Source organism: Pelodiscus sinensis, chromosome 1 (genome assembly GCF_049634645.1).
Source record: "Pelodiscus sinensis isolate JC-2024 chromosome 1, ASM4963464v1, whole genome shotgun sequence".
Taxonomy (NCBI): Eukaryota; Metazoa; Chordata; order Testudines; family Trionychidae; genus Pelodiscus; species Pelodiscus sinensis.
This window is the reverse complement of record NC_134711.1, coordinates 139883752-139897676: the sequence shown is the minus strand read 5'-3', so window position 1 is coordinate 139897676 and position 13925 is coordinate 139883752. Positions and strand designations below refer to the sequence as shown.

The 13925-nt window shown below is 42.0% G+C and overlaps 1 protein-coding gene across 2 annotated transcripts in view; it reads right to left on the bottom strand.

The window, feature by feature from the left end:
* The window catches only part of MAN1A2 (mannosidase alpha class 1A member 2), a 229958-nt gene that overhangs the window by 76232 nt on the left and 139801 nt on the right, over positions 1 to 13925 (bottom strand). For both annotated transcript variants that reach the window (XM_006135741.4, XM_075904629.1), the window contains exon 6: positions 868 to 962. In XM_006135741.4, the coding sequence (XP_006135803.2) occupies positions 868 to 962 (95 nt within the window). The remainder of the gene's footprint in view (positions 1 to 867; positions 963 to 13925) is intronic.

The following is a 13925-nucleotide window of genomic DNA, read 5'->3' as shown; positions in this document are numbered from 1 at the left end:
ACATATTTGGATTTCAATGTAGTTTAATCTTAACCCTGAATTTTCTGGATTTATACTGCTTTGCTTTGGAATAATTACAAATATGTCTGTAATATTATTTTATCCTATATTAGTTACATGTGCTCTCAAACTTAACTCCCTCTCAATGTGGTCATTGCCTTGGAAAATATCAATGAAAAGGCTTAGAATTTAGATTTTTTGCAGACTATACTGAACTGGAATCATGATTGTGAAACGCAGAGTGCTACACAAGCAACTAATAAAGTACATACTAAATTAATTAAAAATGTAACTGAAAAATATAAATGTGATATGACTGTAAGCCAAAGAAGAATAATATACATTACATGTAACCATCTTCTTCCAATTACACCAATGCAAATCAGGAGTAATGCCAAATCAATAGAATTGCATCAGTGTGAAACTAGTATGATTGAGTGGATAATCAATCCCTTCATCTTTACAAGTATTTTGAACCTCTGCTAAGGAAGGTGCGGCCAACAGAAGGTCCACACTCATGGAGTTTAACTATATTGTCTGTACTGTTTGCGACTTACTGTGACGGAAGGTCGCAGCATATAATTCTCAGGAGCCTATTCTGACTATAGGTTATGGGCCAAACACAGAGCCTATATAATGGACATGGAGCTATAGTGATCTGAACCTTCATATGTAAAGTCAGAGCAGTCACTAACTGCTAGAGTTAATGGTAATGTATATCAGGAAGAGTCCTCAGATGCCTAGTACATTAACTGTCAACTGGAATGTCATTTTGGCTGTATCTTCCATATTTCCTCTACCTAGAAAGGACAGATATCTGCCATTACAAGTTTTGGTTTAAAACTGTGACAAAAGAAAATCTGTTACCTTTTCAGATTCACCATTGCCCAGGGAATGCCTGTGGGTGTGTTAAAGGCCGGAAGAAGCTTTCCTGCCAGCTGCACTGCTTTGATCTTGAACACCTGTGACAGTAGACAGAAGAATGAATTTTCAAAAAACCTGCTTTTCTTTAGCTTACTATAAATTAAAGAGAGATTGCCACTCTAAATTCTTTAGATTATCAAAAACAAAGATTTTTTTTCTGTTTATTTTAACATTTATGATTTAATTTTTACTAGAAACAACAGGAGTCCAGTGGCACTTTAAAGACTAAATAATTTATTAGCGTATTAGAGCATAAGCTTTTGTGAGCTACAACTCACTTTTTCAGATGAGAGCGAGAGAGAGAGAGAGGGAAAGAACAGAGATGGGAGTATGACGTCAGTGCTAAGAGAATGGATGTGACTCATCTCCAACAGCGGAGAGAAGCTTCAAAGGGGTAACCGAATTAGCCTTTAAAGTGCTGCAAGACTATTTGTTCTTTTTTAAGTTTTTCCAGTTACAGACTAACAAAACATGTAGTCTGCCAGAGAAGGTGAGAGTACCTGAATGGGAAATTGCCTATTGTAATGTGAGAACCATTCCATGTATTAATTCAGACCAGGAGTGAAGAACCTCAGGTCAGGGGCCAGATGCAGCCCCTGGCTTGCTTGGATCTGGCCCCCTGAGGCTCGGGGCTTTCCCCCAGTATTAGGGAGCCCGTACTGGCACTCCAGCTTCTTGCTGCCCCACCATGGGTCTAGCCCCCCCCCCCCCCCCGCTCTGGTGTGCGAGGGGAATGTGGAGAGTGGGTTTTTTTGCTTCTCAGTCAGGGGCCACATCATTGAGGATTTTATTTTCTTCTCACTTGTGTGTGGCCCGAGTGATTTTTCTGTAGATCAGCAAGCACCCTGACCAAAAAAGGTTCCCCACCCCTGATTTAGACCTTATTGGTTCACTTTCCACAATTCAGTAAGATTTGAACATGAAATTCAAAGCAATTTTGTGATTTCATGCTCAGCAAAGCAGCTTCTTCGATACACACTGAAGAATCTGAAAAAAATACTATTTTTTGATCCTAGGATATTAGACACACAGGGTGGATGAGGTAATAGTTTTTATTGGACAAACTTCAGTTGGTGAAAAGCAGAAGAGTTCAAGCTTACACAGAGTTCTTTTTTTCAGGTCTGTGAAAAATGCCAAGAATGTAGCAGAGATCTTTAATTTCACATTGAATTGTTTCTTCCAACATATATGAATTCTTTTTGTCTAACAATCTGTTTTACCTTCTATTTGGCTGCAACACTCCGAGTACCTTTCCCAGACCTGAAGAAGAGCTATGTGTAGGTTCAAAAGCTTGTGTCTTTCACCAACAAAACTTAGTGAAATAAAAGATATTATCCACTTTGTCTCAATTAATTCAAATTAGGTATTCAAAAAAACCTTTCAAAAATAACCTTGAAAAATTATTTTTTGGACCCAAAGCTATATGGTGTTAATGTAAATACTTTAGTAAGTAGCATAAGAAATTTTAAAAAACTGCCTATCTGTGCCATTACGTGTGTGAGCGGGAGTTCCCACCCTTCTCTGAGTAGGGTAGATACACACACTATCCATATTTGTTATGGAAATGTGTTTATGAAGATGCATAAATGGAACATGCTTTATGCAAAAACTTCTTGTGAGGTTATCATCTGAAAATGTATAATCTGCTGAATGTGTATATTCTGTGTGTGTGTTCCTGTATTAACAGTTAGAAACATGAAAAGTTAGCATGTCTACACCAGTAAAAGAGGTTAAGTGAGGGCCATACTAAGGGTAGTTCAGAAACTTAATTGTTTATTGATAAGGCCAATAATCTGTAAATGGGCTTGTTTCTTCCATGGACCAGTCCATAGGAGGGGTTGAGAATCCCCACATTGACGTGTGTTTAGGCCATCAGTTGCTGGGACCCATCTTGGACTTTGTACTTTTCCACTGAAAATTAGGAATGTAAATACTGCCTAAATTGGTTGAACAGTTAAACCATTTGTTTAACCAGTTAACCACCTCACACAGGGGGCTGGGGGGCTGCTTCGGCTTCAGCCCCAACCCCGGCACAGGCTGCTCCATTCCTGGCCCCAGCCGCGACACAGCTGTGAGCTGCAGAGGCTGCTCCAGTCCAGGACCTGCCGCAGTCAGTGAGGGGTGCTCCAGCCTCGTGTGCTGGGAACTGCTCCAGCCTTGCAAGCGTCCCATGACCAAGGTCCAGCCAGCCAGGCTGCATGGGCAGGGGTGTTGCTCCCTCCTGCCAGGCCCTCTGGTTAACCGGTTAACAAGCATGCCTAATGCTCATTGGGTAACTTGTTGAAATTTTACAATCCTACTGAAAATGTGAAAAAGTTTAAACTGAACACCAATATAGATTCCCGTTTTAGGCAAAATCTATATAAAGGTGGGATGCCAAACAATAGGGGCTACTGCCGGATGTCAGGATACCCTTGAGTACCACCCAAGATGCCTGCTAGAAATATCTAAGTTTGAACAGTAGAAGATTGTCTAGTCTGTGAAAGAAGCTGAGATATTTCATATAACCAGTTTCTTAGGTTTAGCTGGCATGTTTTGTTTTACTTTGCTTAGTACCTTAAATTTCTTCTGTGTGCAGTTACTTATAATCACTTAAATACCACTTTTTATACTTATAAAATCCCTTTTGTTTATTAATAACCCCACTGTAAGTAATTATTGGCCGGGGGGGGGGGGGGCGGGGTGTTTCCAGTCCTGCTGGGGTTGTGCACCTGGGTGCTGCGGTAAGTCCCTTTAACTGAGATTTCCCTAAATTGAGTGGATCTCACTGTCTGTATCACTCTGCACAGGGTTGTGACCCCATCTTTGTGTCAGTGCTTCAGGAAACTGGAGGGCCTGGTCAGCCACACAGAGTAAACAAGGTGCCAAGGAAGGCAGGAAGGCTCAGTGGTATTTCAGCACATCAAGTGATAGTCACAAAGGGGATCTCTATGACTGAACCCATCACACACTTCATATAGTCCAAACTTAGCTGGTCTTGGGATTTGGGTTCACTGATAGCCTAAACAACAAAATCTAAGTCTCAGTCTAAAATTTCCCACTAACTCTGAGTATTTTTAGGATTTCCCTGACCAACTCATTCTTCCCAGTCTCTATATTAGATCCCTCTGCCTCAGAAAGAATGCTCCAAATTTCCTCTATGGCTGGACCTAACAAAACCCACCTATCAAGAGTCAACAGTACTTAAGCTGCATCTTTATGCAGCATTCTAGCATCTCAATTTTTGGTGGCTCACTTTTGCAGGGTTCTGTAACCTCTGAGCTAAATATAGTGGAGGCCTGCCAGGGGCTAACCTTGGTGAACCACTGCTGTTTTATTGCCCATCTAACACTATTAATGGGGGGGGGGGAGGCTTCTTATACAACTTTCTCTCTGCTTTTTCAATGGTGCCTCAAAATGCACACACTTACCTTTGCCCAGGACATTACAGGATTTAGTAGCTTACAGATCCCTGCATAACTCACACAATTCCCCAGAAAGAGTAACCAATTCCCCAGAAAGAGTACAATCTTAAAACCACTTCACAGGCTTTTACAAATTCCTTATACTTATTGATAGGATATTATCTGAACCTACGCTTTGCTTAACTATGACTAAAGCATTAGAATCCTCTCATATTCCTACTCACTGCTGACAATATCCTTTGTAATAAAAGGCGCTGATGCTGACAAATCCTACACAGTTCTGTACAGAAATAATGCATACTTGCATGCTTGTGATAACTTAGGAATTTTCTTTAATATTAGCAGGAGTCCAATCTGTGCCTTAGTTTCCCCTAAACTTTGCAATGTTACCCAGTGGGGAAAAAATTAAATTAAATTTGATCTCATGGCTGACTAAGAAACATAGGTGTATGTATCACCTCCCTGTCTGGGTGGAATCAATAGAGTGAGTAAGGAAATGGCTGAAATCAACTCAAATCAATAAGGGTCCAAGAAAAACAAGGAAAGCTCTAACAACTCGAATTGACACTCAACAGCAGGGAAGCTGAGCAGAGACCCTTCATTCAAGAACAAAGATCTGACAGAGTTGAGGTGGGAGGAATAAGCATTGGCTCAAGAAGCCAACTGTGGGCTCTCTCACCTGGGCACTGATGAGGGAAAGAAGTCAGAGAGAGAGCGAGCCTGAAAATGGAATTCACTACAGCTTGACTGATGAATTATGGCTTGATTAGAATGGACTATGCTTTAACCTTAGTTTGTCTATGCTAACCTAAGGACTTCCACAGCTGCATTCCAGTTGACTTAATAAAGCCTAATCTGTTTTGAACATGTTGTTTGGTGTGTCATTGCAGATACTTTGTGAGGCTATTAGTCCCTAAAAAATGCACAAGGCAGCAGTGAAGGAGGACAGGCAGAAGTTAGTACAATGGGAGAACGGGGGGCAACCAGCTTTTAAGAACGTAGTGGCTCCATGCAACTGCCTGCACATATCCACCCCTGGTGTCTCTGTATCAGAGGCAGCAGCACACTGCGGTGGGGGAAGCTGGTACACTTGGGGAACTGGTTTAAAAGCTCCCCTGGCAACTACCCCTCCCCCCCCGCGCTGCTACCTCTCCCCTCTCCTGCATGTGCATTTGACCAAACACAAAAACGGTAGTAATCAGAGATTTCTAAAGATAAGTTCAGCATTCAATCCAAAATTTAAGAATCTGAAGTGCTTAAAAAAACTAAATGGAACTAGGTGTGGAACATACTGCCAGATATCTTAAGAGAGCAACACTGCAATGTGAAATCTACAGAACCCCCCCAAAAAAAACAAAAAAGAAAGATCAGCGTTCTTTTGGTGGCATGTGACTCAGGTAATAAGAGTGAACATGTGTTGGTCCCCTCTGGATCACTATTGATCAGAACCCACCATCAGCATGTAAATATCCTGTGGAAGGATAGTCAAAGGATGAAGGGGCATACAAATGTTTAGCATATCTGGCACATAAATACCTTGCAATGCCAGCTACCAAAATGCCAGTTTAATGCCTGTTCTCACTTTCTGGTGACAATGTAAATAAGAAGTGGATAGCATTATCTCCCATAAATGTAAATGAACTGGTTTGAGCATTTATCTGAACAAGAAGTAGGACTGGACTTGTAGGTAGGGATGTTAAATTGCAATTACCTAGATAACTGTATCAACTATACAATTAGTTGATAGGACCACTATATGCAGAGCATTGTTTTATTTTTTAATACAGTTATGTAAAAAAGATATATTTATAAATTGCACTTTCATAATAAGGAGATTGCACTACAGAATTCGTATGAGGCGAGTTAAAAATACTATTTCTTTTTATCTTTTTTACAGTGCAAACATCTGTAATCAAAATTATTAAGTGAGCACTGTACACTTTGTATTCAATATTGCAGTTGGAATCAATATGCTTCAAAATCTAAGAAAACAACCAAACACACTTAAATAAATTATATTCTATTATATAAGTGGGATTAAAGCTGCAATTACTTGTGACTATATTTTTCTCTCATGATAAATAGCAATTAATTTCTGTAATCATTTGACAGCCCTAATGTAAATGAATTCTCATTGTTTTTCAAATCTGTAGATGGAGAAATTGTATTCCTTTATTTAGGGTGAGGTAACTCCTGTTTCGCTGGAAAACTCATTTTAAGAATTATAATTTCAGTATATGTCCATAATTTTGCATCAGTTGCTTGCATCTATATTACATAATGATACTAATAATCAGTCACAAGCTTTCCAATGACATATTATATGACACCTTTTAGAGACAGATTATGATAACATAAGTTGGGGTACACTGGGCTGGGCAGGTCAGTAGAAACTCATTGCTAGATACCAAGTTGCCTTTGCACTGTGTCACAATTCCCGCTCGACCTTTCTTCTGACACACTAAACACCGCAAGCTCCTCAAGTCTCCTCACAGAAGATAGCCCCTCCATTCCTCTGACCATGGTAGTATCTCTTCTCTGTACTTGCTCCAGGTTGAATTCCCCTTTCTTGAACATGAGTGCCCAGACTTGCAAGACCTCCAAATAAGGTCTCACCTGGCGCCTTGTACAATACATTTGATTAATGCTTCTCTTGCTATAGAGGAAATGTCCTGCCTATTACATTCTAGGATGGCAATTGCCTGTTTTCATAGCCACAACACATGAGGAATTGCTCAGAATCTGTGAACTGACAACTCCGGCCAGCCCACACACTTCTTTTCCCACAGAGGTCAAAGTGTCTGTGTCGCCAGTTCCAAATGCTCTCTTTGGAAATATCACAGTCATCTGCACGGGGTCAGAAAGCAGCCACTTGCTCCTTCCTCCCCGCTGATTCTACCTCTTGAGGCTAGTAAAACAGATTTTCTCAAACATAATCCCAGGCCTGCCTACCAAACATCATTTCCTACCCCTCTGTAGCTTCCTGTCCCCCCACTTCCTACTCCTCCTAGTCATGTGCCCCCAGCTCCTGCCAAATCCCCACAATAAAACAAAACAATGTGGTAGACGGACCACTGACTATTCCGCTGTACTCATGGCAAACATCCCCATAAAATGACAAGTTAATGCCAGATGCAACTCATAGCAAGAAAGTGCAACAGAATTTCACCATCACTTTGGCAGCTCTTGTATGAGATGTGACAAAGGAAACAGAAGACACTGCCAAAGTGCTACCCTGTTCCAGATACTTTTAGGTTCTGAAACAATCCCTTGTTTAAGTGGTGTAGCCAGAAGGGTCCGCTTGGGGGGCAGAGGTGCAACTTTGAGCATGGGATAATGATGTGAACAAGAGTTAAGCCCCAGCATACAGGCCCCACTCCTTGGCTAGACCGCTGGGTAGATCAGGGTCAGCCCCCATGCCCGTTCCCTCGCAGGAGCGCCAGACAGAGCCCCCCTGCCCCAAATCTGCTCCCCAGCTGCAGTGCCAAGCGGAGCTGGGTTAAGCTCTGTGCTCCATCCTGTTCCCTGGCTACTGAACAGTGAGCTACTGAACTCTATTCCTATAAGGCATGTTTTCCACTCCTATAAATAAAGCACACCTTTTTTAACAGCCAGGGTAGTTAAACACTGGAACACTTTACCAAGGGTTGTGGTGCATTTCTTCCACCACTGGCAATTTTTCAAGCAAGATTGGGTGTTTTTCTAACAGATCTACTCTGGCAATTATTTGGGGGAAATTCTATGGCCTATGGTTTACAGGAAGTCAGATAAAGTGATCACAGAGGTCCCTTCTGACGTTGCAATATATAAATCCTTCTCAAGACTGCTCTGAATCCTCTCCAATTTATTAGCATGCTTCTTGAATTATGGATGCCTAAACTTGGCACAGTATTTTTGTAGCAGCTCCACCATTATCATGCACAGAGGTAATAGAATTTCACTACTTTTATTCAATATTCTCATTTATGAGAAATCAAGTACATATAAAGTGGATAAGGACTGGCATTACAATCTGTACTTGTTTGTGTGCATGTGTGCCAGGGGTCTGACATTTATGAAAAAATGTGAGATTGCCACTCGAGAGATGTCACATCAGAAAGTAAAAGAGCTCTCATGACCACTGAAGAACATAGAGCTCATTTCTCGGTAATACTGTGAAATCTAAGCTTTACAGGCAGTCCCCGGGTTACATGGATCCGACTTACATCGGATCCCTACTTACAAACGGGGTGAGGCAACCCCGCACTAGCTGCTTCCCCCTAGCAGACCAGGGAGACGCGAAGCTAGAACCCGCCCCCAGCAGACCAGGGAGACGCAGAGCGGCTTTTCTCAGCAGACACCTCAGCTTGAGAATAAAGGACTGAGGGAAGTGAGGTGTGGGAGAATAAAACTGAGCTCTGGAGAAATGTTTGGCTAGAGTTTCCCCTACAATATGTACCAGTTCCGACTTACATACAAATTCAACTTAAGAACAAACCTACAGTTCCTATCTTGTACGTAACCCGGGGACTGCCTGTATTTGATGAAATACCCACAATGTGATTCCCTCCTCTTTATGTCAGCTTTTTGGCAAAATATTGGTACAGATAAGCCCCTTCTAAAGAAAGCCAGGCCTGCTGTCTGCAAACAGTTCACGAAGCATACTGTTTCACTGACAGAAGGGCTGCATTTTACATATTCAAGTTAGTTTTAGGACAAAAAGGTTTAGTGGCATGCATCACTATAAGCTTTGTTAACGAACCTGAATAAAAAAGACACTGCACATCAATCTTCTGGAAAAGGATTATTTTGATTATCTTTGAATAGCCTATCACTTGTTCCACAGCCCTGTTCCTTTATTCTCAATGACAGCTTTCAGAGTGGATTTATCCACATGAATTTTATTATCGTCTCACCCAGAAAAAGATGCCACTTTGATGATGGTTATCAAAATGAGAAAAGAATCACATAAAATAACTATTTTATATTTGAGGCCTGCAAAGGTAAATACAATAAATAATTGGGCTCTTTTATGCTCTGCATAGTTAATATAAGTAGTCCAGAGAAAGTAAAACAATAAATCATCCCTTTTATGATGTTAATTAAAAAAGCAGATGACAATACTTTGTTAGGGTTGCATATAACCCTTATCCTCCTACATTTATGCAAATACCATTACAATAAATTTTGCTTTGTTATTTTTACATAATATGTTTTTCAAACATAGCAGTATGCTATGGTGTAAAATACATATGACACAAGCCTGAAATTATATGAAAAGACTGACTAGTACCAGAGTTCTATTATTCCAGGGCATTTTTTAGTATTTTACTTGTTTGATGCTGCTGGGGAATCCTTTATTCACTCTTAGCGAACAAATTTGGAGTTTATATGATCCACAAAGTTCTCCCTTGAAAGAAAGAAAAAAATTCTAGGTTGAGGGGGTTAGTGTGAACTAGGGATATGAATGTGTAGTCGAATACATGATTAACCAATATGCTTGGACTTAATGGTTAATTCTATTGACAACACACATGCCCTCCTCCCCTCCTTGCTGTAACAGAGGCAGCAAGGGCAGAGACAGGAGGTGGTGCCCATGGGGAGCCAGCGTTTAAGCCAGCTCCACACAAGCACCGGATCCCACAGACCTGCCTACTACCCCCACCCTCCGCTGCTGCCTCTGATAGACAGGCAGCAGCATGGAGGGTGACGTGGGCAGGGAGGAGCCGATACATCTCCATATGTGCCAGCACCAAGAAACTTCCCCCTCCCCCTCCGCCGCTGTTGTGGAGCAGTATCTGTCCACAGCAGGCCTAGGCTCACCATAAACAGAGGCTGCTTCATGGGATGCTGACAGACCCTATCTCCGGGGAGGTCAGGCCGCCCACAGACAGGAGTTGCTGTTGCCTCTGATACAGAGGCAGCAGCAAGGAGTGTCGGGGGGCTCCCCAAGAGTGGGGCCAGGAGCGCACTAGCTGCTGCCCCACCTTCCAAAGACTTTCAAATAAACATGTAACTGCTAAGATTTGATGCAGTTACACAATTATTAAATTAATCAATAGCTAACATCCTTAGTGTGAGCAGCATTTCTCTCTCAGGACAACTATCATAGAATCATAGAATACTAGGACTGGAAGGGACCTAGAGAGGTCATACAGTCCAGTCCCCTGCTCTCATGGCAGGACCAAATACTGTCTAGACCAGTGGTCCCCAAACTTTTGAGGTTGTCGGGCGCCAGGGAGCGTGGCCGTTCGCCCGCCGGGCGCCAGGGGGCGGGGACACTTGCGCGCCTGAGGGCGGCTCCCCCCATAGCCGCTTGCCCGGGGGCGGCCCCCCCCATAGCCGCTTGTCTGGGGCCGGGGCCCCCCCCATAGCCACGTGCCCGGGAGGCCGGGCCCCCCCCCTGCAAGAACCCCGGAAGCGCCGCGCGCCCGGGGCCGGCGCTTCCCCCTCCTCCCTGCAAGCGCCGCGCGCCCGGCGCTCCCCCCTCGCAAGCGCCGCGCGCCCGGGCCGACGCTCCCCGCAAGCGCCACGCCATGTGCCCGGGGCCAGGCCAGCCCCGAGCACCTGGCGGGCGCATGCAAGTGCCCCCGCGGGCGCCATCCCTGATAGACATTTATCTAACCTACTGTTAAATATCTCCAGAGATGGGGATTCCACAATCTCCCTGGGCAATTTATTCCACTGTTTGACTACCCTGACAGTTAGGAACTTTTTCCTAATGTCCAACCTAAACCCCCCTTGCTGCAGTTTAAGCCCATTGCTTCTTGTTCTATCTTCAGAGGCCAAGATGAACAAGTTTTTTTCCCTTCTTCTTATGACACACTTTTAAATACCTGAAAACAGCTATTATGTCCCCCCTCAATCTTCTCTTTTCTAAACTAAACAAACCAAATTCTTTCAGCCTGATTTCATAGGTCATGTTCTCTAGACCTTTAATCATTCTTGTTGCTCTTCTCTAGACCCTTTCCAATTTTTCTACATCTTTTTTGAAATGCAGTGCCCAGAACTGGACACATTACTCCAACTGAGGCCTAACCAGCGCAGAGTAGAGCGGAAGAATCACTTCTCGTGTCTCCCTCACAACACACCTGTTAATGCATCCCAGAATCATGTTTGCTTTTTTTGTAACAGCATCACACTGCTGGCTCATATTCAGCTTGTGGTCCACTATAATCCCTAGATCTCTTTCTTCCGTACTCCTCCCTAGACAGTTGCTTCCCATTCTGTATGTGTGAAACGGATTTTCCTTCCCAAGTGGAGCTCTTTGCATTTGTCTTTATTAAACTTCATCCTGTTTCCCTCAGACCATTTCTCCAATTTGTCCAGATCATTTTGAATTATGACCCTATCCTCCAGAGCAGTCGCAACCCCTCCCAGCTTGGTATCATTTGCAAACTTAATAAGTGTACTTTCTATGCCAATATCTAAATTGTTGATGAAGATATTGAACAGAGTCGGTCCCAAAACAGACCCCCGTTTAATCCCACTTGTTATACCTTTCCAGCAGGATTGTGAACCGTTAATAACTACTCTCTGAGTACGATTATCCAGCCAGTTATGCACCCACCTTATAGTAGCCCCATCTAAATTGTATTTGCCTAGTTTATTGATATGAATATCATGCGAGACCGTATCAAATGCCTTACTAAAGTCTAGGTATACCACATCCACCGCTTCTCCCTTATCCACAAGACTCATTATCCTATCAAAGAAAGCTATCAGATTAATTTGACATGATTTGTTCTTTACAAATCCATGCTGGCTGTTCTCTATCACCTTGCCACCTTCCAAGTGTTTACAGATGATTTCCTTAATTACTTGCTCTATTATCTTCCCTGGCACAGAAGGTAAAATAACTGATCTGTAGTTTCCTGGGTTGTTCTTATTTCCCTTTTTATAAATGAGCACTATATTTGCCCTTTTCCAGTCTTCTGGAATCTCTCTTGTCTCCCATGATTTTCCAAAGATGATAGCTCAAATACCTCCTCTATCAGCTCCTTGAGTATTCTAGGATGCATTTCATCAGGCCCTCGTGACTTGCAGGCATCTAACTTTTCTAGGTGATTTTTAACTTGTTCTTTTTTTATTTTATCTTCTAAATCTACTCCCTTCCCACTAGCATTCACTATGTTAGGCATTCCTTCAGACTTCTCGGTGAAGACCGAAACAAACAAGTCAATAAGCATCTCTGCCGTTTCCAAGTTTCCTGTTACTGTTTCTCCCTCCTAACTGACCAGTGGGCCTATCCTGACCTTGGTCTTCCTCTTGCTTCTAATGTATTTATAAAAAGTCTTCTTGTTTCCTTTTATTCACGTAGCTAGTTTGAGCTCATTTTGTGCCTTTCTAATATTACCCCAACTATTCTTTGCACCAGAGACAAAACAGACTTATTTATGAGTCTGGAAATTCTACATGAAGCTTTTCATTTAATAGTAATTCTGGAAATGTATATTCTGAAAGACTATCTATATGTAACTTAGCAACACCCCTAAAATACAGTTATAATCAAAGGGGATTACAAAACTGCATTCAATGAAATTTCTAAAGGAAATACCTCGCAAACAATTTTCTAGCAGTTCAGAGCAGCGTATGCCAAAAAATCAAAGAAGGAATTTGTCAAACTGCAGAGGGAGAGGATTGAAGTTTCACGTATTCCATTTCTAGCAAAAAGTTTTTGAGGTTAAAACTCAAAATACAGGTTTAATTAGATAGAAATAGTCCTTGTAGTGATAAAAGAAAGTTATAAATTCTCACATGAACTGAAGGATTAAAACCCTGGGAGACAAGATTTCCCAGGAGAAGTGATGATGAGACAATGGAACAATGGGAACAACTTTCCAATATTTGTCCTGCATTATGGAGCAGGACAGTAGACTCGTCATAGTTAAGGCTATAACCCAGTTCCCTCATATAACCCCTCTACTTTTCATTTCCCTCTAAAATCTGCAAATAAAGAGTTACCAAGTTGAAAAGGAGGACTGTGCTTCAGTCGCAAATGTAGAAGTTTTCTATCATGTTTAATGCAAATCAAATGAGGGGTTCCTGAACTATGGATCTCCCAGAAATGACTGGCATTCTGTTTGCAAGTTCTTATGCTTTTTTTGTGTGCTCACTCTTAACTAAAAAAAAATATATAGGGCACAGGCAAGAATACATCAGTGAACTCCTCTGGAGCTGCACTATGTCCTTCACTGGTTTTAGGAGCACCCAAGTACAGAAAATAACAGATTTGTGGTTCTTTTCTGGAACATCAGCTCCAATTCATCATTTTTAGATCATTGCAACACTAAGGAGAGTTACCACTGCCTGCTAATGAGCCACACAGAGTTCACCAACCAAACCGGATGCAATCAAGAATAGAGCTAATACTAAATCCCATGAGAGTGCTTTAGAGCAGTGTTTCTCAACCTTTTAAAAAACTGTAAGTACCCCCACTACCTACATTTTTCAGACTTTTTTTTCTACTATTGCAACAACAATTTAATTGTAGCCAGGTGGGAGATGAAATTTTTGGGTGTAAAAAGTACAAAAATAATAAAGCACTGTAAAACTTAAAACAAAAATTCAGTTTTGTCCAAATTTCAGTTGTGTTGATGTACCCCCCAGGCTTCTCTC